The 26,917-nt window shown below is 38.4% G+C and overlaps 1 protein-coding gene across 1 annotated transcript in view; it reads left to right on the top strand.

The window, feature by feature from the left end:
* pdia5 (protein disulfide isomerase family A member 5) overlaps positions 1 to 26,714 on the top strand; it is a 64,453-nt gene extending 37,739 nt beyond the window's left edge. The window contains exons 11-17 of the mRNA XM_004081428.3: positions 2,906 to 3,042; positions 8,978 to 9,048; positions 12,304 to 12,467; positions 12,762 to 12,892; positions 17,528 to 17,598; positions 23,686 to 23,820; positions 24,679 to 26,714. Coding sequence (XP_004081476.1) covers positions 2,906 to 3,042; positions 8,978 to 9,048; positions 12,304 to 12,467; positions 12,762 to 12,892; positions 17,528 to 17,598; positions 23,686 to 23,820; positions 24,679 to 24,759 — 790 coding nt within the window. The 3' untranslated portion in view covers positions 24,760 to 26,714. The remainder of the gene's footprint in view (positions 1 to 2,905; positions 3,043 to 8,977; positions 9,049 to 12,303; positions 12,468 to 12,761; positions 12,893 to 17,527; positions 17,599 to 23,685; positions 23,821 to 24,678) is intronic.
* The last annotated feature ends 203 nt before the right edge of the window (positions 26,715 to 26,917 follow it).

Here is a 26,917-nt window from a genome sequence, read left to right as displayed (position 1 = left end):
TCTTCTGAGGATAAAAATGTTGATGGTTTATTGGAAAAATACATTTAAATATGTTCTTTTGGCAAAAAATGCAATGTATTGTGGTCGATATTCGCCGATCTAGTGAGCATCGATGCACACTGGTGACTTCTGGGAAATTTCCGGGGCACTCAATTTTGGAATTGTAGATTCAGACGGCTCTACAGAATGGCGAACCCACTATATAGGGGTCAGGGCGGTAATTCGGACACAGGTTTTAGTGTCTTCTAATTTGGACGTCACTCCCACTCGATGACATCATCAGTATTCGCCGGTCATCCACGTTATCGTGTAGCTGCCAGTGCTCAGAAAATACATAACATCAGTGTTATAACTTTAAAAAGTCACGCTAAAACTTAAAGTCATTACTTACATTTACCGTACATGTCAACTTCTGTGCTCCAGACACCCACATGAAGAAATGTGCTTCTCCTCCACACCACACGGATTTCCCTCACGGCAGAGGGATACAAAGGGTTTCCCCCTAACCCTCCAAATGCTCGTACAATTGGAGGGATAGGCAGAAGCCTGAGGGGTAGGGGAAGAATTCGGATTCAGCCTAGGACCCTATCGTCACCTCTTTGATGGTTTTCTTTCTGTACTTCTGTTCATCGCACCTGTTCCAGCTTCTTCTCACCTAGACCTACCTCACCAAGGTGTCTTCAAGCAGCACATGTTCTGTCCCATTTGTCATTGCCACTCTGGCTCACAGCTCTGTCTATGACACTACTCTCTCCAAGGCTGCATCCATCTGTTTTACAGGAACCCGAGTGAGACGGGATGAAAACTCTTTTTGCCCCCATTCTTAGCAGTGGGCCTAATAGGGGTCCTCTGGGGTAAGTGGTTGCTTGGCAAACCACTAAGCACTTAAATTGATAGAGCAAATTTCATGTTTAGGATGATCATCAATATTATTATAGCTGATGTAATTGTAAAGTATGGTCTTTTGTGCTGGTTTTCTGTAAAAAAGAAAACAATCTGTTTTTCTCCATTGTGGTGAAATAAGATGTTTCTTCATGAACAGTCTGGATGTAAGAGATATTATTTAATGTGCTCTGGATGACAGAAAGATGGATAAGATAAGATTTTATTTATTTAGATGGGGACATTTTGTCTGCAGTGGCAAAAGTGACATTCAAGCAAAGTGACAACCAGAACAGTGCAACATTATAAAAGAACAGAAGAACATCTGTAACTTATATGACAAAGTAAAGTAAATTAAAACTAGAAGAAGCTGCATTTCCAAAAGAAAATGCAGGGTTGAATGCTATATTGCTGAATTAAAATGAAAATAGAAGGGTAGTAATTGGCAACAAAAAAATAAATAAAGATATGATCAAAGTTGACCATAAATAAAGTGAAAACAGCACAATACAAAAAAGATATTTCTGTGAAAAATGCCAGAGCCGGGTATCAAACCAGCAAGCTTCTGCACCAAAGATTCCCCATGTATTTCAATGGAGGCAGAAATCCTGGAATATCTTGAAAGGTTCAAGGATTTAAAGGACCAAAAGTCACAGCTGGAAAAAAGCTGAAAGAGCTGAACATCTGAATAGTTGAATGTCGGCTTCTTTTAATGTGACTAGAAGTGTTTTCTATTACTCTGTAATTGTTTTCACCCAACTCTGCATCAGTTCATTTCATTATTATCACTATTTCTTTATCTAAAATATACAATTGACATCAACAACATGGAATTTATAAAACAGCAGGTGTAGCGAGTGTCGGAAGTATGCTTAGCTCAAACCATGTTTTAGAACAGAAGTCCTTCTCAGTTATGCGCAGCATATAGCAGCGCAGCACCCCAACATGTAGTAGATATACATCATGAATTATTCTAGGCTTTAGCATCACGGCAACAACTTTTCACACAAGAAGAGGTGTGATTAGTATCTTTTTGGTCGTATCTGACCAACTAAATATTTTATCTCAAGTGTTGCCTCAGCCTCTGCTAAACATTCATCTTGAGGCTTTTCTAAACCGCTGACTCTGGTATCTGTGGATATCAAGCTACAGGTAAATTTGTGCAGCTATAATTATCCAGTGTGATTTAAAAATAGTTTAAAGTAGTTAAACATAAAAATAGAAAATATATGTCGGAAATAAAGGATGGCTTCTTTGTCAAGTGTTATAATTGGCTCTCCTATTGTAATTGTAAATCCATGTCACCCACATGCTCCCCCCTTATCTCAAAAACATCTAGCCGCTTATATTAACAGATTTATTCCCTTAATTTTCATTGTTCTCTAATTTTTTCAGGGTTGTAGTTTAGCAGTCATGTTTTCATCTATTATTAAAGCCCTACACAGTTTCCATCGCAATGCTCACATCTCTTTTATTAATTTTACAAGAAACAGTCTTAAGCTGCACAAAGGTCCTCTGGATTTTGCCTTCAGCTTCGTTTCTCTTCTTAATTTTCTTTTTTATGTTTCTCTTTTCAAAGTCCGTCTTGTCCATTTTAATTTGGAGTCTTCCAGGTTTCTAAACCACTGGTGATGAGCTCTTTCTTTGTTCTCAGGACTTAATTTTTCATCTGTGGTCATTAGGATTAGTTTAGATGGATGAAGAAAGACTCCACTTTGTGATCGCGCGTTGGTACGTCTTTTAGTCAGACCAGTTTTTTTATGCTGGATAAACACTGTAAGCATTTCTATTTTAAAATCTCTTGGCTCTAGACTTTCAATTTACAAATATGTAAGTCCTTGGCACATTAACACTGTATGCCATCAGTGAGGGACAATCAGGTCTGTTCCATACTTACACATTTGGTGGACAGTGGGCTCCATTTGTTTTACTTTTTCCATTTTTTTTCTGCACTTTAATTACTCAAAAATCCCAAACATTATAACTGCAGTGGATTAAAGTGTGTCATCTCTTGTGGTTTCAGCCCTCAGCCCCCTCAGCCAAAAACTCCAGAGGTGCCGTGGTCAGAGATGGATTCTGCCGTCTTCCATCTCACTGATGACACGTTTGACAGCTTCTTAGAGGAACATCCTGCCGCCCTGGTCATGTTCTACGCCCCGTGTGAGTAATCACTTGTTAAGGGAAATCAAAAATAAGTTGACCAATTTATTAATCAATTACTAAAATTGGAGACCTTTGTACATACTTTATATTTTCTCATACATTTGAATGCGTTGGTCTTCGTTTTAAGGGACTTTTTGTGCAAATGGCACATGCCTGAGCGGCTTTAATTTTATTTGAATTCATTTGTTTGATTAGCAGTTACAGTCTGCTGGAAAATGAAACAGTGACTTTAACACTTTCAGTGGTATCTGTCACATATAAGCTCTATGCTCACACAAACTCATAGCACAACACCTCCTTATGGTTGCCATATGGTTCATAGAAGCCTGCTTATCATTTCATTTCACACGCCATTTTTTTTTTTAAATTCAAACACATTTACAGTTGAGATTTTATTTTTCACTTTTTGGTTAATCTCAAAGCTGTTAATTGTATCAAACAATTTTAATCTGGTTTGATTATTTTTACATGTGCTTTATTTCTTCAAACTATTCCATCTGCCGTCATCACCTCCATGCCTGTTCCACCATCTGCTCGTCGTGTTTCAGTGTCAGGCTTGTAAAAATAGATGGGTGAACCATAACAAGAGCGTGAGCCAAAGCAATGAGTTTTCATTTTCAAGATTTTATCATGCTTTCTGTGTGTTTACACACACTGTACCGCATACACTAACTGAGAGCAAAGCCCAAAAGTCAAAGACCCTCACCGTTTTGTTAAAGTGATCCAAACTTTGCCCCTGAAATTCCACTAATCGGACAGATTTGTTTCAGCATTTTCATTATTTAAAATCAGGAACATTTTTAACCAAAAGATTTACTTTAGGTAGCCAAATAAAGGTCATAATAATGTTATTAATAGAAATACTAGTTTAAGAGAATATCAAAATACTTAAGACAAAACATTTCAAAGCGTGTGAAACAAGAGGATTTGCTGATCTAATTTCCAAAAGATTTACAGAAGATTGTTGCTTGTGAAAGTAACATGTGAATGCAAATTACACTGATTTAATCAGTCTTTTTTTGTTACCATGTTTAAGAAACCTTATAGAGTATTTACAATTTCCTGTAAATATGGGGTGTCATGTTTATTTGGTAAATAATTATGTGTCGGCCATATGTTAAAATGTTTTCTGGTTTTTCTTCTGCTAACTATGAAACAGAAATCTGCTGAAGGTCCTGTTTCATAGCACCAACGTGAAACCTTTGGTTTTCTTTATGTCATTATCTGTTTAACATTTTTAAAATAAACTTTATACTCTTCTTCTTTTAAATCATCATGGGGGTCTGACAATAATTGTTTTACATAGATCTTCTAAAAACCCACCACAGCGTTTCAGTCGAGATCTTGACTTTACCTGCACCACCTTTTTCTTTTTGTTTTTTTTTGTTAGCAGTTTTGTTCAATTTTTACTGCTGGGATCCTTTGATACAGTAAATGGCAAAGGACTTGAAAACCTCAATAATGTAACTAGAATGCCCTCAAATCCTGTGTCAGCAGAAAAAAAGGCCAAATCTCTAACTGCCTTTCATGTTGGTGACTAGTTCAATGCACATTAGCAGTCTTTGACCCTTTTCTGTGACTTTGTAATGGATTTTTGCTTTGTTGTTGCCCTTGTGTTGTTCCTCACTGCAACCACTTTCCTAAAAAACATTTTACAATAGACTATTTGATCAATTCGTTTGTTCAAAATACAAAGCAGGAATTAGAGATTGCTGCTTAATAAGATTTGTTTTTTAACCGTTGGTTTAGGAACTAGCGTCTCAGATGAAGTTTCAGTTATTTCCCATTTATTTACATTTCTTATTCATTCTCTTTCTCTCAGTGTTTTGTCTGTTCAATTTTTCAAAAGATTTTTAGCCAAAATTCACAAACGGGTCATTTTTTAGAGCCTAGTGTCTGGAGAGTAGTTCATTTGAAATTAGCCTCTGAGTTGTGGGTGGGACCATTGGCGCGGAGCAACCTCGCCCGTCCTCATTACTGCAGAGATGACTGTTTACAGTCTCTCCCACTAGCTTACAGCCCCTCACAACCCCAACCTAACATTGGAGGGGGGAAACAAAGACGAACATGGATCTGTTTGTCTACAAGTGGATGCATCAGAATGGAGCAGAGCAGGGAGCTTGTGGTTTTTCGATTGTAGCTTCGACATCACAAATACACTCTTTCTTGAAACAGCAATTTATGTCTCCTTCTCATTCACGAAAACCTTCATGTCTAAAACTTGGCATGTGAGGAACCCCTGAAATGAGCTTCACAACTACACAGGCCTGTAATTGGTCTCAAAAGAAAGTTAAAACGTTAGTCTAAGGCAGTGTTTTTCAATCTTTTTTGAACCACGGCACACTTTAACCTTGACAAAAATCCTGCGGGACACCAGCATCCCAAAATTAATAAAAAGGAGAAACTCATAGTCTGTATTGATGTACAGTCCCTCCGCAATCTCACGTGCATTTTTGTGATAATTGTGGCAGAAAAAGCTGGAAGTTGCAGCTGTTTTTTTCTAAAAGATGTAATAAAAGTGAAGTTAGAAGATATAAAAACTGTTTGATGTGTGTCCCTTGTGGTTTCAAGACATTTAACAGGAACGACTCATTGTGCGCTGAGACGCTGTCACTTTAACCCAATGCATCATGGGAGATGTAGTGCAAACAGCCACCGAACGCAGACAAACTGGCGTCTCTGAGCTTCATTGTTTTCTTCACATGTTCCACGGTCTACACCGCTAAAGACGAGCTTTAGCTGGTATTTTTATTGGAACTGAGAGACTTTATGAGCTAAATCGGAACAAGGAAGTGGAGACTTTAACCACTTCTGATTGGTCAGACTGATGACATTTGATTAAGTCTCAAATAATGATTGGTGGAGACAGTTAAAGGGGTGGGACTTTTCCTAAAATAGTTATAGTTGCAGCTAAATCGCGGTACCGTCATTCTTATCAAAATGTCTTTAATAGAATTAAATAAACACAAAGAAAAAAGTATTTTATGATCTATCATATTCCCAACTACTCAGTGGTTTATCAGGGCCTGTTTGGATGAACACAGAGCTGAAATCCTGGAGATGGGAAATGTTTTTAGATCAGTTAATGAGGGCAATTTCCCACGGCACACTAGTGTGCTGCAGCACACTGGTTGAAAAACACTGGTCTAATGCACAAGATTGAGAAAAGCACATATACATGCAGTAAGGTGTTGAAGATTTAACTTGTGAATTATTTTATACCTTTAAAATACATGCCACCCAGGACTCACTTCTTTTTGCCAACTATTGCAGCATCATTGTCAAATGATAATTTGGCAATCGATGCCGGTCTACTGAAACCAGCTGCATCATCCTTTCTACAGCCTGCTCTCTCACAACCATTTCTTTTGCGTGCCTGACCCATCAAACTCATATTTCACACCTGAACAAAGCATTTATTGTACACAATTATACCGCGCAGCTCTCCGTATCTCATATGCAGGCATGCAGACATAGATGTCCAGCCTTGCTGCTTCAGTGCAGTTTCTTAATGGCCCTGCTGTCAGAGTGAGATTAATGGTCTCCCAACAAACCCCATCAAATTGTATTTCTGTCCGTTCTCACCGTCCTCCGAGCATCACAGCGGGAGAGTTTCGCGTGTAGCTTTGTGTTGTGGCTCAACCTCCAATTGAATGCTGCTTCCCAGAGTGAACCTTATTATGTCCCAAGTGGAAACAAAAGTTCCTTTCAGCCAGTGTTGGGTAAACACATCGACATATTGAAAGTTGCTTCCGTAGAGATGACTGAGGTTGTTGGCAGTGTTTTTACCCTGAAATAATTTTATTTTCTATTTGCTCTATTAGCATCCAAAATGCTATTTAAAGTCCTTTATTTGCTGGTTAGTCCTTTATTTTTATTTTATATTTTGGTTTGTAGCCAGCATTTTAAAGCTCTTCACTATGATCCCTTCTTCACCCACTTTTTGCCTGAATCAGCAAATATCTCAGCTTTGTCTTTCAGCCACTCCCACGTGCACACGAGCTGACCTCATGCACCATCCTTCTGAATGAGCAGCAGAACTGATGCAGCATAGACGACTGATTTTTTTTTTTTTTCCTCCTCTGGCTCATCACTTTGAAGAGTCAAAGTCTTCTCAGTTGCTCTTGTTTTTCTGATAAAACTGCACAGAAACATTTGTGCGTGGTTGCACACTCCACCAACAAAGTTGAAAAAGATGAGGTTTTTTTCTCTCCTGCAAGGTTGATTTATAGCTTGCATCAAAGCTGCATTGTAAATTGAAGAAAGGAATTCCTAAACTGTTCCGACAAGGGCAATTTGAAACGGTTTGGAAAAGCCCCAAGGTTGTCTTTGTGCTTTTTCAGCAAAGTAAACACAACGCTCATCACTGTCAAACCACACAAATATTAGAAAAAATAACGTAAGAATATGTTTCTTTTATAATATTAACAACAATTTTAAAAAGGAAGTGCATTTTTGCATATGTGCATGAATTACTTTTTGGTGAAAAGACCTGATAACAAAACTTAATAAACTCCCTTCTTTAAGACCCACTCTGAGGATAATGGTGTTTTTATCATGTTCTTGTGGTATTTTTCTCATGATAGAGGACGTATATAAAGAAAATTGCATTTCTGAGTATTTCTTTATTCAAACCGTGGTTAATTAGTAGCAGATGGGAAAATGCTGTTTTAAAAGGATGGTTATTTGTGATGTCGAAAATACGCTGAGTGAGCCACCAGCTCCCTGCTCTGCTCCATTCTGATGCATCCACTCGCAGACAAATAGATCCATGTACGTCTTTGGATTAAAACTGTACAGATGGATATATGAATATTTCTCGCCATTTTTGTCGAACCTATTGTTAGGCTGGGGTTGTGAAGGGCTGTTAGCTAGCAAAAGAGCGTATAAACAGTTGGATGACAGGAAGTAGGGGCAGGCTTACTCCACGCCAACAATCCCTCCCACTACTCAGTTGTGAATTTCTAATGAACTACTGCCACTCTGCAGAAACCATATCCTTGAAAATGATTTGGGCTAAAAACAGCATAATCATAATTTGATCAAAAGACCAGAATAGTGGGATTTAAAAAAGGGGTCACCAACTGAATTTACGTGAGGTTTGTTGAGTCAAGCTCACTTTCAATTTTCTAATAGCCTGCTAATAAACAAAAAGAAAATGAGCAGAACAGTCACTTTCTTATGTGCAAGTTTTTACATTTAATGTCATTATTTATACAACAATTTTCTAAAAAAACAATGTTCTTTACGCATTACTTGGTAGCTATTTTATGTCAAACTGAAGAACTGAAGTTGTAAGCTCACAAAGTTCTTTTTGGGGTGGGGTATTTATTTTGTCTTTGAGTAGCCACTGGAGCCCAGTATATAGCTGCCTGAACATTTACACAGTTGTGCGATTGTGTTGACACTCTGCCAGGGCGCTTGGGGCTGAGTGTACAAAATAAAACCAGCTGAGCATCTTCCTCCATTTGTCATTCTATAACTGTGCCTCCGGAGAACAACAAAACTGATTGTTGATGAAGTGAGCTTGACTGCAGCGCTCGTCCCACCCATGCTGCTGATTAGCGAAATTGTCAAGCCCTTCACCACTCCTTGTGACGGTGCCAGCCTCATCGGTCGGCTCAGGATTAGATTCAAATGCATGAACACAGACAACAGCAGTCCACTTAGTAAATCTGTGTTCTTTTTTTGTTGTATGTAAGTTTTATTCTAAAAATGTCTATTTAATCAGAATGTCTCAGTGATGCAGAGCCAACTGGCTCTTACTGTTGTGTTTTATCGCATTTGTCAATGCCTGCACTATGTTTCTCTTTAAACGTTTATTTAAAATGAGCATGTTTGTTTCAGCATAAGCAAAAAAAACCAAAAAACTATTAATTAATAAAGAAAAGTGCACCAGTTCAGGCTGTAAAGTGTGTCTGTTTCTCTACAGGGTGTGGCCACTGCAAGAAAATGAAGCCAGAATATGATGAAGCTGCTGAAATACTCAACAAAGATGCAGATGTAAGTGTTGTGCCCTACTCGTTGTCCATACATGTGCACACAACATGTGTCAGTACAGCCCTACACGTTGCGTTTCCAGCTATTACAAGCAAACATTTGCGTGATGCAGGTTTGGCTCATTAAAGGTTCTAACAATCCCTCCTCTTGACCTGAAGGCTGCTAGAGTTTGAGGTTAGCATGCAGGTCAGCCAAAAGTTCAACTCTCCATTAGTCAGTGGTGTTCTTCATCCGTCCTCTTCTGTAATAACTTGAACCTCTTGAACCATGAAACCTTGACCTCTCGATTATCTCATCTCTAAGTATCTGACGTTGCATCCTCGTGGCTCTATGCCCAGGCTGGAGGGTCAGTGTGGAAAGCCTTGTTATCTGATCTGTAAACAAAAGTAGAAGCCACTCTCGATTTAAAAAAAATCCTGCCATTAATTTTACTTATGGATTGATGTTTACACAAAATTAATCAAATTCTACAACACTTTAATGATCAAACAAACACACGCACACAGACACATATACGCACACCAGGATAAAGTGATAAAATTATGGAATGTAGAGACCTGGCTTCCTCCTGAAGGAAGCCAGGTCTCTACATTCCAGATGTCCAAACCTATAAAATAATAATAAAACAAAACAGAGAAATCAAATAAATAAGATGAAATAGAATAAAATACTTAAAACTCCAATTTATTCAATTTTAAAGGCTTAAATAAAGATGTTGGTTTTAGAATTGAGAATTAAAATCAAACCGTGTAGAAGCAGCTGATAAGTGTGCAGGAAGGAACAAAAGGGCGCAGCAGCTCTGAAAGGTAAAGAAGGGGCCAAACCATGTAAGGACTCAAAATGAACTACAAGGAATCTTAACATGAATGGGAATCCAGTGCTGTAAAGTTAGAAATAAAGTCATTTACAACAATTTTACAAGTACAGTGAAATTTTGCACTTGCAGTTGATACAGTGAGGAAGAAAAAAAAGTAGTCAGCCACCAATAGTGCAAGTTCTCCCACTTAAAAAGATGAGAGAGGCCTGTAGTTTTCATCACAGGTATACCTCAACTACGATAGACAAAATGAGAAAGAAAATCCAGATAATTACATTGTCTGCTTTTTAAAGAATGTATTTATAAACTATGGTGGAAAATATATATAGTTGGTCATCTACAAACAAGCCAGATTTTTGTCTCCCACAAACCTGTAACTTGTTCTGTATTAGGATCCTCTGTCCTCCCCTGGATACCTGTAATTATGACACCTGTTTGAAATGGTTATCTATACAAAGACACCTGTCCACAACCTCAAACAGTCACACTCCAAACTCCACTATGGCGAAGACCAAAGAGCTGTCAAAGGACACCAGAAACCAGATTGTTGACCTGCACCAGGCTGGAAGACTGAATCTGCAATAGGAAAGCAGCTTGGTGAGAAGAAATCAACTGTGGGAGCAATAATCAGGAAATGGAAGGCATACAAGACCACTGAGAATCTCCCTCCATCTGGGGCAAGATCTCACCCCGTGGGGTCAGAATGATCCCACGAACGGTGAGTAAAAATCCCAGAACCCCACGGGGGGGGGCCTAGTGAATGACCTGCAGAGAGCTGGGACCAAAGTAATGCCGCCAGGCTAAAGCCAGTACATGTGCAGGCCCGTCTAAAGTTTGCTTGAGAGCATTTGGATGATCCGGAAGAGGACTGGGAGAATGTCCTATGACGAGATGAAACCAAAATAGAACTTTTTAGTGAGAACTCCACTTGACATGTTTGAAGGAGAAAAAATGCTGTGTGGCATCCAATGAACACAATACCTACTGTAAAGCATGGAAGTGGAAGCATCATGCTTTGAGGCTGTTTTTTTTTTAGCAAAGAGACCAGGACCACTCATCTGTGTATAGGAAAGAACGGATGAATGTATCATCAGATTTTGAGTGAAATCCTTCCATCGGCAAGGGCATTGAAGATAAAACGTGGCTGGGTTTTTCAGCATGAATCCCAAACACGCTGCCCGTGTAACGAGGGAATGGCTTCGTAAGAAGCCTTTCAAGGTCCTGGAGTGGCCTAGCCAGTCTCCAGATCCCAACCCCATTGAAAATCTTTGGAGGGAGTTGAAAGTCTGTTTCTCAGCGACAGCCCCAAAACGTCACTGCTGTAGAGGAGATCTGCATGGAGGAATGGGCCAAAATACCAGCAACAGTTTGTGAAAACCTTGTGAAGACTCACAGAAAACGTTTGACCGCTGTCATTGCCAAGAAAGGGTGAATACTTTCGTCATTGACCATTAGTTACAAATAAATTCTTTAAAAATCAGACAATGTGATTTTCTGGATTTCTTCTTGTCTCTCATAGTTAAAGTATTTCTAGGATGAAAGTTACAGGCCTCTTATCTTCTTAAGTGGAAGAACATGCACAATTGGTGGTTGACTAAATACTTTTTTGCCCCACTGTAAAGTACTGGCCCCTTAATAAATCACGACAATAATCCAGCATAGCAACCATAGGCATATATGCACGAGAGTGAAAATCTCTGATCTCATGCATTGGATTTTTCACAGCAAACATTAAGTTGGAATTAAGTGTTAATTTAGTCTACCTAGCTCAACAGGGTTCAGAAATCATCATTTAGGGGGGACAAAGTGAACTGTTGTGTACTCCCACCTACAAATAAAAAAAACTACAAAATATGCAAAAATCTGAGACCTAAAAAAAACTGTTGAATAACATTTTCAACATTGAAGTAGTAGATATTTAACCGTGTCATTTAAACCAAACAGTGTTGTTTAATTATTACTCTATAATGACAGTAGCTATCAATCAAATGAAAACTTTTCCAGCTATAAAAAAACTTGTGTTTTTGCTTTAATGTAGAAGCTAAATTAAGGTTATTTTGAAGCTGAGCTGTTTAATGCATATTTGCATCAATAGGGGTTAAAGCAGAGATAATATCCACATTCAATTCCCAGACCTGTAGGTTATTCCCCAGAGGGAGAGTGAATGAGAACAGGCCTGCCTCCTGTTAGTTTTGGATTGAGAGGCTCCAGAAACAACAGGACAGCATGCATTAAAAGAAGTGCTCTTGTAGTTTGGCATCAGACCTGCATCAGGACAATTACTGCTCTTTAATTAGCAGATCTTTATTGCCAAAAGTAAAAAAAAAAAAAGTTGTAGAGGAACTGTAAATGAAGGGTCTGATTGTAATCCAGAAGAACAGCAGAGGGGAGTTTTTAAACCATGTTTGCTCTTATTTATTCATTTTTTTTTCTCTCTCCAGAGTCCAGGAGTGTTGGCAGCAGTGGACGCCACAGTGCACAAGGCTTTGGGAGAACGCTTTAAGATCTCTGGTTTCCCAACCGTTAAATATTTTGAAAAAGGAGAAGAGAGATACACATTGCCACACCTTCGAACTAAAAACATGATAGTGGAATACATGCACAAGTGAGTCTCACACTATGGAAGTAGATGCCAGTTTTTCTTTCTTTATTTATTTTTGGAAAAAAGAGGAAAACATTTATGTAGCCTGAAGTCTTATCTTTAAAGAATGGATTCAAAACCTAATGACATCACTCCAGTTTTTCCATTTCAACATCACTTCCAATAATGCATCATTAAATCTTTATGTGGACCTTGGTGAACGTTCAGATATGTCGCCAGTAAAATATGTCAGCTTTTTGGATGGCACAGTATTGATCTCTTTTAAAAAGTTCAATATTTACATAAATGTTCCTGCAGCCCACAGGCACCTCCACCCCCTGAACTGTCATGGGAGGATAAGCCCTCAAGTGTGAGCCATCTTGGATCAGAAGATTTCAGAGAAGCTCTGAAGAAGAAAAAACACGCTTTGGTCATGTTCTACGCTCCGTGTAAGAAGGTTTCTTTTTTTACCTTTTCATTCTGCAGATATCTGGAACTGGGAAAAGACTCGGCTTTCTGGTTTCACCAACTTTTGAGTTTCTCTTGCTTGATTAAAATATCAAATGGGTGTGAGGTTGTCGGAGCCAAGTGTGATCACAGCTATGTTGTGCTGGACTTAGTGTGACTGTGTTCAAACCGGTCTGTAACTCCGAGCTGCTTTGCCAATCCCTTCATTGCACAGCATTTAAGCTCCACCTAAGCCTCTGGGAGTCTCTGGAATAAGTTTCATCACAAAGAATAAGATTGCACAAAGTAAAAAGAGAAAGATCTGTTCTTCTTGTATTCTAGACCAGTGTTTTTCAACCAGTGTGCCGCGGCACACTAGTGTGCCGTGGGAGATGGTCAAGTGTGCCGTGGAAAATTGCCCTCATTCACTGATCTAAAAACATTTCCCATCAGGAAATCAGCTCTTTGTTCATCCAAACAGGTCCTGATAAAACACTGAGTAGTTAGGAATATGAAAGATCATAAAATACTTTTTTCTTTGTGTTTATTTGATTCTATTAAAGACATTTTTATAAGAATGACGGTAACGCGATTTAGCTGCAGCTATAACTGTTTTCTGAAAAGTCCCGCAGCTTTTACTGTCTCCACGACTCCACCAATCATTCTTGAAGGCTTAATCACATGTCATCAGTCTGACCAATCAGAAGTGTTTAAAGTATTCACTTCCTTGTTCCAATTTAGCTCATAACTCACTCAGTTCCAACAAAAATACCAGCTAAAGCTCGTCTTTAGCGGTGTAGCTTTCCACAGAAGCCGGTATCAGACCGTGGAACAAGTGAACAAAACCATGAAGCTCACAGACGCGAGTCTTTCTGCCGTTTTCTCGCAGTTTTTACACTACATCTCCCATGATGCATTGGCTTAAAGGGACAGCGCCTCAGCGTACAATAAGTCGTCCTTACACGTCTTGAAACCACAAAGAACATACAGTTTGTATGTAACTTAACTTTTATTACATCTTTTAGAAAAAACATCTGCAACTTCCTGCTTTTTCTGCCACAATTATCACAAAAATGCACGTCAGATTGCCGGGGGGGGGGGGCTGTAGATCAAAACAGACTATGAGTTTCTGCTTTTTCTTTTTTTTTGGGATGCTGGTGTGCCGCGGGATTTTTGTCAAGGTTAAAGTGTGCCGTGGCTCAAAAAAGGTTGAAAAACACTGTTCTAGACCATCAGAATAGTATGTTGGTTAGGATCTGAGTTATTAGATTTCGCAAAAAAGCAGATTATTCATAAGCATTTTTAGAAAGTAACTTAACTTGGCAACACAAGTCAGTGTTATGTTTCGACTGGCTGGATATCGATGTGTTCTTAGATCGACTAGTTGTTCTAGTGGGACAGTAAAAGTGACTTCTTTCCCTTCACTACATTGAATATCTGGGCCATCAAATTGTTGATTCTCAAAATTAAAAACACTGAAATATTAAAGATAGAGAATAATATTTCAAGATGTAAAATGTTGCTGTTTGAAAATCAAAGGTTTAAAAAGAATTCAGAATCTGATGGAACAGAAAAAACATCCATAGTTGTTGATGGTATTACATATCTTTACACATTTTCTTCCAGAAATCATAAAGCCCCACTTTGACCATCTTTTGATCTATCCTCAAAGCATTTCCAATAGTCTCTTAATTATGATTTTGCCGTTTCCAGCCAAAATAAAAAATAATTTAAAAAAACGGTGTGGCTTTCTAGGACATAGTCTCTGCAGAGCAGCAAAAGAAATTCACTTTTGAGTTGTGGGCGGGACTGTTGACGTGGACCGCACTCATTTCCCATCATCCATCTGTTTTATTTAGTCCCTCCAAACCCCTTAACCTAACAGCTGTACAGTTTTGAGTCAGATGCCAGCTCAGACGAGGAAAAACAAGACGTACGTGGATCTAGTCTACTAATAAAATTAATCTTAATTTAAATCGTAGTCATTTTCGAGTTAATGCATCACAGTGAAGCGGAGCAGAGAGCTTGTCGCCCACCTGCGTATTTTCTGTCATAAATAAGCTTTTGCTAAAACAGCATTTTTTTGTCTGCTCCTGATTCACAACTTGAATAAGGAAATGCTCAGAAACGCAGTTTTAATCCTAAATTCTTTTATAAATGTCCTCCATTATGAGAAAAATGCCACACGAACATGTTAAAAGCACTATTTTCAACAGAGTGGGTCTTTAAACCCTGAATCACATTTTTCCAGCCCTAAAAGAAAATTGTGGAAGCTTCCATACAAAACCTTAATGTAAATATCAACGTACCTGCTTCTGCAGACTGTGCACCTCTTTTCCTGATGAAATGTGGTTAAAACTTCTCTTTAATCACGCCTTTTGGTGCTGCCTCCTAAAAAGATGCACCATCCAACAGCATTAATCCCCCCCCCCCCCCCCCCCCCATATGCCCCTGCATCGCTGGGGTCTGATACGTCTCTGAACTCACTTGAAGGTTAAAATGTGTTCAAGGTGATTGCAAACACATGGATTTCACTGTTTTTGCCCTGTGACAGGGTGTTGATTGGTTCACAGGCACATGACTGTTTAAAGGTATCCAAGATTAGGATTAGATTGAGATTAGCTTTCAAACAACCTCCTTAACAAAGCAGTTTCACTTCACGTCTTAAAAGATAGAAAGATAGACATTTTTTGTTTGTTCATTCATTCATTTTTTTTGTGTTGTTCAACTATAACATTTGGTTTGTCACTAAAGCCTCATATTTTCTAGCCTGTTATCTATCAGCTTTAATCTACTCTCCATCTGAAATATTAGTAATAATGGAGAAATAAAGGTCTGGTAAAGGTTTCAAAAAGAATGATGAATTTTTATTAATAGAAGACCTTCATAATTATAATACACCGACTTGGATACATAAGAAATGAGATCTTAAGTGCTTCTTCACCTCTGAACTGATTCTAACCCTCCTGTCCCTTTTTATAACTTTATCGTCATCTGCTGCAATTTCAGGCAATTGCTTCGTGGTTCTTCTGTGAGAAACACGGCACACCGCTGTGTTTCTGATAACATCACTCTTATCATTTAAAGGCCATTTAAAGCTGTAGCTAAAAGAGCACTTTAGCAGGAAATAATGTTCTGAATGTTCTCTTAGTCAGGCTGTGCTGAGAGCTGCTGCTAAACCAAAGCAAAGTTAGCTCTGTTGTCCTCATACAGATATGTGAAGGACTGCTTTGATCTTCATCTTTCCATCTAATTCTGTTCAGTGTTTTATTACCTAAAATATCAACACCCTGGAGAATGCCTCATAATTTGCATTTGGTTTCGCTTTTATCAAATCAAAATTTATTTGTATACACTTTTCCTAAAAAGCATTTCACAAAGTGCTTTACATTAAAACAAAGCAAAATAAGTAAAATAAAAGCAAGCACGAAAATTAAAATAGAGCCCCCTCCCCATACCTACACACAACCCCCCAAACCCCTTTCACACCTCCCTCCCCCTAACTGATGGGGAGAAATTGAAAATGGCTGCGCAGGAAAACAAAATGTTTGTTATTGGAAAGGCTAATAATAATTGGAACCTCCTTCTCTGTGAATAGCTGCATAACCAGCCAAATGTAGCATCACAGGCGAGGACCGCTCCACCACAGCAAGGCTGGTCCCCATCCAGAGCTCCATAGTGCTGAAAAGCAGCCTCTCCATAAGTTTTGGTTTTCACCGCTGGAATGGATAAAAGACCAGTGCTAGAGGATCTCAGGGTCCACAAGCGTTCATATTTGACTAAAAGATCTGATAGACAAGAAGGCGCAAGACCGTTGAGACATTTAAAAACCAATAAAAGTATCTTAAATTCAATCCTGAAGCATATGGGGAGCCAAGGGAGGAAGTGAGCCCGCCTCCTGGTCTTGGCGAGAACTCGTGCAGCAGAGTTTTGGAGAAGCTGAAGTTTCTTAATAATAGTTTTTGGAAGACCAGCAAGCAGGGCGTTACAGTAATCAATTTTACTCATGATGAAAACATGCATCAACGTCTCCATATTAGCAGGAGAGAGTAGAGGGCGGACCCTAGCCAGATTTTGAAAATGATAAAAACCAGTTTTAACCACATGTTTTATATAAGTAATTAAAGGTAACTTAGAGTCAAAACTAACGCCCAGGTTTCTGACTGTTCCTGAACGGCTGAATGAAAGTTATTTTAGCTTCAAAAACTGTTTGTGTGTCTTAGCTTCAATCCCAGTAACTAAACTAAAATGTCAGTTTCTTTCCTGGTTGAGCTGCAGAAAATTATTAAGTTAAAGTGCTTCTATTGGCCTTGTGTCGTTTTAAAGAACCAGACTTTTTCTAAAGTTGCAAACATTGTTTATGCTTTTGAAATAATAATTTCCCCTACATTTGTGTTTAGTTCCTATATTGTATCGGACCTTTTTGTGCAAAACCTTGCACAAAATGTTGCTTGTGTGACTTCAAACACTAAACTAAGAATCATTTAGGAATATAAAAGTAAAAAGGTCAATCAATATTAGAGCTTGGAATGCCTATGATATATTAAAGAAAGACTCTAGTGTTGACATATACTTTTTCTATCATTTATAGTAATCCATGTCTCTGTGAAACCCTCCCACCTGTTTGTTTCTTTCAGGGTGTCCTCATTGCAAAAATGCTGTTCCACACTTCACCACCGCCGCAGAACTTTTTAAAGAGGATCGCAAGGTCAGTGTGTCTCTTTTTGTTTTTCCATTATAGACACCTTTTATGTAAATGTATGAGTTTGTTCAGTTTTCCATGAGAAAAAAATACATTTGAAGGTGAAATCTGTATAGATTTTATGCATTTTAAAGCTCCACGCATCTATTGGCAGAAAAGAAGATGCTTTCTTTTATTTGAGTACAGTTGTTTTTTATTCTTTGAACATATTTTTTAAATTCCTTTAAAAATTGCTGACATTTGTTCCCAGTTGTCATTATCTGGGATTTTGTGTTTGCTCATGAGAGTAAACCAAGAAATTTAAACGAAAAACATGTCATGTTAGACATTTTTTAGTCAACATAGATTTCATTCATTGTTCAAACTTAATGTTAATTCTTATTATGACTCATAATGTCAGGGCAGTTTTGCCCTTGGTATGGTAATGAATAGTAATGTCAATACTATAATTAGGTTATACTTACAAATAAAGAATAATACAATAGTCAATGAGATGTGCTCTTGTTTTTGCACATGTGCAGCTCACTCATGCCTGATCTAAACACCCAGCTTGTAGCTCTGAATTCTGCTACTTTTCATGGTTCTAATATTACTACCTGCCTTCACACCCATGTCTCCAAATGAGCATCGCAGGATTTCTGCAAATGTGGCAAAAGCAGAAATATGACAGGAAAATAAAAGCAGCATCACTGCATCAATACACCACTAAAATTCACATACTTGGTTTCTGCTGAAAAAACTAGAGACAATTAACGGTTCCTCAAAAAAAATCTAAATAACTTAAAATTCAACTTTGATTATGTTCTGATCTATTTTCACTGCGTCCCCATTGGGTCTTTTAATTATGATTCTGTTTTGTTTTTTTCAGAAACCATAGTTTATGCAAAGCGCAGTATTTTAGTAGAAATTTACCCCGTCGTTGGGCCCTCCAGGCAGGCTGGGGGGCTGCTCTTCTCTTCTGGAGACTTCACTCTCTGTCCCCCCATGCCTCCCTGCTCTGTGGCATTGGGGGCGCCAGTGGCGGTCCTGCTGGCTCTGGCCTGGGTGGCGATTCTTTTTACATTCCATCATCCACCTCAGAAGAACATAAACACTCACTTGAGCACAGGTGCTAGCTCACCTTTGCACACATAGTTTGCGTGACTGAAGGAAATGTTTCACACGTGTTTGTCTGAACGCATAAGTAAGCGTCTGTCAACGTTAGTTTTATGATGTACATGATGATACGTTTGTATGTGAACATTATTGGAGCCAACATTTGAGTGTGTCTCATAATTGGAGACACACTTAAATTTTTATGACGCGAGTGTGTGTGTGGACAGGCCCCGCCCCTTTTAGATTAGTTATACATCTAAACCTGACAGTAATGATTATAAACTTCAAGTCACTTGCTGCTTTATGATGCTTTATGATTTTACCCCCCCCCCCCCCCCACATCTTTATAATCATCCTCCCCCCCCCACACACACACAAACGCCCCTCTCTCTTCTTCCCTCCTTTTCCGGTCCAACAAAAACTGTTACAAATATAAATAATATCAATAAAGTTTAGTATAGATTACAAAAGGGGTTTATTCAAATATACACCTTGTGTGTCAGAAAATTCATAACCCCCTGTTGTTAAAGTAATATCTGAGGCCTTGGGCTCTCATCTGTTTGCTCAGCTGTCAGACAGGACAAGTTAAAAAAAATTTTTACCTCTGAGTTGTAGGCGGGACTGTTGACGTGGATTAAGCCTGCCCCTAATTTCTGTGGAATTCAGTTTTTAATATCAGATTTAGGAATGTCATTTGGAGTATAAGTGTCATACTATGAGAGGAATTGAGTCAAAAGGCCTAAAGATGTTCAATCTAAATGAATGAAGCCCACTCATGGTCATATTTATAAGGTTTAGTGTTACTAGATCTTACATTAATTCTCGTGTTTTTCATCAACAACCAGACAGTTGATAGGTTTGCTAAAACAGTCTCTAGATCAGTGTTTTTCAACCAGTGTGCCGCGGCACACTAGTGTGCCGTGGGAGATGGTCAAGTGCGCCGTGGAGAAATTGCCCTCATTAACTGATCTAAAAACATTTTCCATCTCCAGGAAATCAGCTCTTTGTTCATCCAAACAGGCCCTGATAACACTGAGTAGTTAGAAATATAAAAGATCTTAAAATTACTTTTTCTTTGTGTTTATTTAATTCTATTAAAGACATTTTGATAAGAATCACGGTACCGCGATTTAGCTGCAGCTATAACTGTGTAAGGAAAAGTCCCGCCCCTTTAACTGTCTCCGCCAATCATTCTTGAAGGCTTAATCACATGTCATCAGTCTGACCAATCAGAAGTGGTTAAAGTCTTCACTTCCTTGTTCTTAATTCTGCTGATAAAGTCGCTCAGTTCTAACAAAAATACCAGCTAAAGCTCATCTTTAGCTGGTGGTTCATCTCTTAGAAAAAAACAGCCGGAACTTCCTGCTTTTTCTGCCACAATTATCACAAAAAACCACGTGAGATTGCGTGGGGGGGGGGGGGGGGGGGGGGGGGGCTGTCGATCAATACAGACCATGAATTTCTGATTTTTTTTTTTTTTTTTGGATGCTGGTGTGCCGCGGGATTTTTGTCAGGGTTAAAGTGTGCCGTGGCTCAAAAAAGGTTGAAAAACACTGCTCTAGATGCTTTGCACATTTGGGATTTGAAAGCTTTTGGGGGTTCATTTGCAGCTCAGGAGACGGAGATCCTCATCATCCATCATCTCTACCCCCCCTCCCTTTTACCTCTCTGTCTAAGGCTTGGGTCCGGACTCGCCCCCACTCCACATTTTCCTGCTCACAGTCTCTGGCTCATCTCGTCACCTTTTTAGCTTTGTATCGCCCACCTCTCTTTTTTTCTCTCTTGTTCAGTCTAAGTGGGAAAACATGGGAACATTTATGTTAATTCATCATCTCAAATTAACCAAACATTGTTATGAAAAGCTTCGTGAAGAGCTCCACTTACTCAGCCAAAGTGGATCTCTCATGCCTTTGGAATTTTTTTGGAGTATGTGCAACAGTATCCTGCACAATCAGACATTCATCCCTCTGAGCCGGCCAGCTACAGTAACAGCTGAAATTCATTTCTGCATTTGTTGACTACACTAACTGTATTTTGAACTCTTTCATATGCTTTTGTAGGATGTCTCGTATATTGAATTAAATTCTCGCTATGTTCCTAAAGGCAAAGCTGAAATTTGGCAGACATGTTGATTACATGCAGAGAAAAGAAGGACTGAAAGCCAGCCAAGCCATTAGAGAACCCAACAACCTGCATATTTGTACAACCGCATGTTATGTGTTGGGTTGTTCTTTTTTAGCGTCTTCAGTCCAAAAGCACTTAAGGCATTTTGGCTACACTATTAGACGTGAGGTTTGGATTAACCCCCCTGACCTGAAGCCCGCTATGAGTTTCACAAGCATCCCAGCAGGAGGCTGGTTTTCTGTTGGTGCACGAACTCAAGCTCTTTTTCTGTTTGTCATTTCCTTAGGATCCAAAGGGAGTTTTGCTTTTTGTCTGAGTGGCGTGAGTGTCCCTGTGTGTTCACACATGTTGATGGTCAAGACGAGCCTCAGTGCACCACACAAAGCTAAAGATGGTCACAGTGTGCGTTCAGCTCTGCCACTTATCATTAAAAACGCACCGTAAACCAGTCCTTTAAAGAGGGAAGCGAGTAAGAGTTCCCATTGTGCTGTACAGGGGTGTGAACGCTGTGCAGAGATTGTTGTCTTTCTGAATGAGTAGCTGAAAGTTACATAAGGCCTGCTATTGTATGTTTTCAAAGGCAGCTTGTGACAAGTTTCATCTAAGAGGTAATTACAGGATTTATCAAATGCTTTACTGCTATTAATGTAGCTTTAGGATTTTTCTAATTAATATGTAATTTTATGTTTCATTTGTCGGGAAATCTCGGCCACACTACTAATGAATCCTTTTTAACTTTTCCACCTTTTTTAATTTGCGGCTCTTGTCTTTTTACACACTTTCATTTCGCTTACGAACTCCATATTACCTCAGAAGCTTTTATGCATTTAAGACAACTTCTCTTCTCTTCCTCTAAATCTTAGCAGCCCACATATATTTGCATTTTGTGCTCGAAAACAAAGAACACACAAGCGCTCAACCTGACAGTTACTCAGAGTAAAAGAAAAGTGGTTATTGAGGAAAAAAAGTCTAAAGAAGGTGAACAAGAGAAATATAGATCTCCACATAGATATACTAAACTCTATTTGCATAATTAGTCATGAATTGATTGGAAAATGAATACAATTTAAAGTAAAAAATAAGGGTGCAGAATTACACAAATATTATAAATCTCAACAATAATAAATACAAAAGTCTTACAGTTTCTTCATTATTAATGGTTGTATTTTTTTTATATAACCTGTGTTTTCTAGATTATAATTTGCACCGGACTATAAATCACAGGAGCCAAAAAATTCATAAGAAAGAAGAAAAAAAACATACCAGTTGTTCCAGACTATTCTGAACAAACCCGTCAAGCCCAGCGTAATGCTATGTTCACACCAAACGTCATTCACGCATCGAATGTGCGTCTGCTGCCTCTTTTGACACGCGTCAGTGCTCATGGGAAACGACCGCTAAAGGGTTGTTAGAGGAAAAGTGACAAATAAATGAGCCAATTTCTGTTCAAAAGAATCGCATATAAATCGCTCCTGAGTATAAGTCTCACCCCCGGCCAAACCATGATAAAAACTGCGACTTATACACTGAAAAATAGGGTATATATATATATATATAAAAATCCAAATCTATTAATAAAAACGTTTGAAATGGGAAGAAAAACCTGTTTGTGAATCAGGAAATGTTTTACCCATTTTCTTATTTTTTTGTGTCACACCGGTTATCGAATATAGCCAGCTGGTAGAATGTTTTCCCCTAAACGGAACACTTGATAGTAAATTTAGAGAATTTTACTCTTTCTTTCACAATTGTTCTTTGAAAGCGGCAACCACTCCAAAGAACAAGAACATCAGATCTGCTGGTTAATATTCTTCTGTCACTGTGACTCTGGACAGACAATTTTCACAGTTTTTGAGATGCATTTGTGTAACTTTTTTGCCTTTGCAGACCCGCACTGAAGACATTTTAAGCTTTGCTCGTCATGCAGCTTTACAGCTATTTAGACCGGGCTGTAAATGCTCATTTTTCCTACCTTTTTGGTTTGCAGATGAGTAAACAAGCAAAATGAAGTTGCTCTTTGAATGATATATTAACTCTTAGGTAAATCTTCTTAAATTTAATATTTTATATGCATTAAAGAAGTACTTGAAATAAAAAAAAAATCATTATTTTTTTCCTCCTTGGTCCAAGTGTCAAACATAGTTTCCTTCTGGAACAAATCTGTCTTTTCCACTAAACCACCTGAGCAGACATCCAGGGGGATTTTTGACAGTGACAAGTCAAACCTGCAGGACTCCGAGAGACATTTCCGCTGTTTAACATGACATGTTGAGTGAGTGATGCGTCAGCGAGGCAACATTTATCCTTCGCTGGGACAGTTTGTCACTAATTTATGCAACCGTTCAACTATGCAAATGCCATTTATCAGGGCGCTTGATTGACATTGTAGAGTTTTGTTTAAAAATGGAGTTAAGCATCAACTAACTGTGAGAATTTCAAATGAAAGAGTTTTAATGTAGACATTTGTTTTGTTTTTTGATGAGCAACAAAATCATCTTATAAGTAATCACAAAATTTGTGCAAAAAAATAAAATAAAAACTGATTATTGTTGTTAGCAACAAATCAGCCTTGCAGTCAAATCCATTAAGTTACATTACAGTCACATTTTAGAGTTAACTTTTTTGATCAAATCTCTAAAATCTTTCTTCTTTTTTGTAGACCTAAAAACTATTTTATTTTATTTAAAAATGACGCATTTTTTTGCAGAAACAGTCTCTTAGAAATAACAATTTTATGTGTTTTTTTTCTATTATACACAAGGAAAAAAAACAGCCAGTAAGAATGTACAGTAGGTGTGTAAATGCACAGATACGTATTTACAGTGTATAAATAATCTGCCATGACGTTTTTTTGTTTTTGTTTTGTCTGTTTAGATTGTTTTTGCTGCTGTGGACTGCACAAAAGGACAGAACCACGAGGTCTGCAAGCAGGAAGGGGTGGAAGGTTACCCAACATTTAACCACTACAATTATGGAAAGTTTGTGGAACGATATAATGGAGATCGTGGGGTAAGTGTTACCAATATGCACTGAAAAAGTACAATAAACAGGCATAAAAATACACCTTGTTATTTTGCCACTATTGAATTCTGCTTCATGTACCAGTTTGAACACAAAACATTTTTCTACTTGTGTTTTGTGACTTTTGAGATCTTTGGGTTTTTGGGCAGCACTCCGATTGATTGATCTTTTGTAAAAGTGTTCCCAGTGGTCTTTTATTATATCCTTGCCGATTTTTAGCTGAAAAAGAAAAAAAAAACTGTCATTTTCTAGGAGGACATAGTTTCTGCAGAGCGGCAGTAGTTTATTAAAAATTTGCCTCTGAGTTGTGAGCGGAATTGTTGGCGCTGAGTTAGCTCGCCCCCATTTCCCATCATCACTTTGTTATCCCATCTCTCCCACTAGCTTACAGCCCCCTCACACCCCTAATGTAACACCAACAGTGAACCAAAAATGGTGAGCAATATTGGAGCTGTCCAGCCAAACAGTTTTGAACCAAATACCAATACAGACGAGGAAAAAGAAGACATGCATGGGTCTAGTCATCTGCAAGAATGGAGCGAAGCTGGGAGCTTGAGGCTCGTCGTAGGAGCTTCTACGTCACAACTACAAGTGTTTTCTAACAGCATTTTTTCCTCTCCTCCTGATTCACAACGATTTGTATGACGAAATACTAAGAAAAGCCCGTTTAAACACAATTTTCTTTATATATGTCCTCTGTTGTCAGAAAAATGCCACAAGAACATGCTAAAAACACCAAAGACACGATTTCCATTGCAGCGGGTCTCTCATGGCTTTCAGGACAAAAACACACCTAAACGTAAGAAATACTAAAGCAATTCTCTGTTGTTGTTTCTTATTTTTCAGGAGGCAGGCTTTACAGGATTCATGCGCAGCTTAAGAGGACGAGACCAGGAAAAGGTAGTCAAAAGGAAGGAGGAGCTCTGAGTGCAGGACCAGGGGACGATGCAGACTCGCCCTCGAGCTCAGCCCAGTCAGCACTGATATGGGAGATACTGATGACCTCAGCAAAGGCTGTTTTCTTTTTGTTTTTTTTGTCCTTTTTCTTTCTTCTGTTTTTATATATTACTGGGTGACCCGTTTGTAATAATGCCAGTGGATTATTTACAGTCCGACCAAACATTTGAGACTTCTTTTCCTTTTGATTTTTTCCATATGTATTCTGATGGGCAAAAAATAGAAAAGAAAAAACGGACTGTTTTTGCCCACTCACTGTGAATACGTGAAAAGCTACACCCTAAACTGTATCTATGCAATATTGACTCCTGCTGTGCCCTGTGGGGGGGGTCTCTGTGACTGTGGTGATGTCTTATGAGGGCATCAAGGCTGAAGTAGAAGTTCTATTGTCCATCAGTAATCAAAGTCTGTCTTTATGGACTTATTCTGGTTATCTAAACACACCTGTTCTTTGGTTTTGGTTCCATCAAGAACACGGCTTACAGTCTAAAGGATTAATCAATCACTAATCATTCCAAATGTGAAGCACTGCAGTGAGTTGGAAGAAGCTGGAGCTGTGCACATTGGCTAGACTTTTATTTTCTTTCTTTACAAGACCAGTATTCTGTTTGGGTCTGCACTATCATTGGTTTTGCTCTGAAGGCGCACTTGAATTTTTCTTTTTCTTTTAATAGGTATTTCTTAAAAATGTAGCCTTAAACGTTAAAGCAAAGTAAAATATCTGGCACTGCAAAAATCTAGTTTCGGAGAACCTGAGGCCTGGTGTGACTTTCACTTCCTCAACACTTGAACAAGAACCAGAAGAGAAGAGGAAAAAATGTGTACATTTGATGCCAAATGTTGCTGCGCACACTCCTTTATACACACAGGGTGACATTTATCTCCTGCACCTCTATAACTGCACCTTTTTGTTTGATGAAAAGGAGATTCGTTGATATCCTAGCTTACGAAACGGTTTATTTCTGCATCACAGGCAGGTCAAAATGTTTGACATAATTCTTTTATTGTAAACGACCCTTTGATTTCTAAAATGCTGCAGATCTCTAAGCTCACATTCAGGGCTTTTATTTTGAAATGCATAAACCGTTTTAATGTGTTCCATCCAATCTTATCAACATTTTTTGCTCTACGTGCAAAAATCCTACATCTGTTTGCCCTCCTTTCCATCAATTAGGCATCATTTTTATTTTATTTTATTTTAAATCCAATCCCCACGCCTTGCCCTGTATACTTTGTTTAAAGTCCTATACTGTATGTAGCTGCACTTGAGTTTTGTTATTAAAAAACTTTGGTGATAAATAAGATTCTCAGGGATAGTGAAATCCACTTATTGGGAGCGCATTTCTTATTAAGTTTTCATTCCAGCTGATTTTGACATCACCAAATGAAATATTGTTTACATTTCTCTTTCAAATACACATCCCATCCATTTTTTAGTCCGTTTTATGGGTTTCTCCTCAAATGCTAATTGTTTTTCTGAGTGAATACTGTCCAATAGGATCGGGTCTCAAGTTCTGGCTGGTATCAGACTTTCTGTTTTTGTTTTGTTTTTAACCTTTGTTGGCGGTGATTATTAAAGTTTCATTGCAAGTTTGAGCGCTCTGATGGAAGGCCTCATGCAGTTTGGTGATAAGGTCACAGTTATTACAATCATTTTGGAGTAATTCGTTTGTTTCATCACAGCTCAGACACTGAAATGCACCTGTTAAACAGAAGAGTCTCCGTCTTTATCCCAAACGTGTCCAATTTGTGTACAAATGTTTCACATTTTATGCCAAGAAATCATTGTTGCCTTTTTGTTTTCCTTTTGTTTTTGTGTCCAGCCATCTGAACAGTTCTCCTTTTGCAGTAATAAAATAAAGCCAAAAATATCTCAAAGAATGTTTTTTTTTTCAATGTATTAAAGACATTTGTTCTACATTTTAGCTTTTGAAAATCTTTTGTGGAGTCATTTCTTGTGATGGATTTTCATATCACAATGAATTTTGGAACCAGGATTTGCCGTTAAAAGATAAAAATAAAATGAGCAAACTGACGTGATGCTGGAAGCAGATTTATATTCTTGAAGGTTTGGGAAAAGAGGACCAAAAGAAATCTGAAATATCTCACTTTGACGGTAGTCACAGTT

Source organism: Oryzias latipes, chromosome 21 (assembly GCF_002234675.1).
Source record: "Oryzias latipes chromosome 21, ASM223467v1".
In the NCBI taxonomy this organism is placed as follows: domain Eukaryota; kingdom Metazoa; phylum Chordata; class Actinopteri; order Beloniformes; family Adrianichthyidae; genus Oryzias; species Oryzias latipes.
This window is presented reverse-complemented; position numbering and strand designations above follow the sequence as displayed.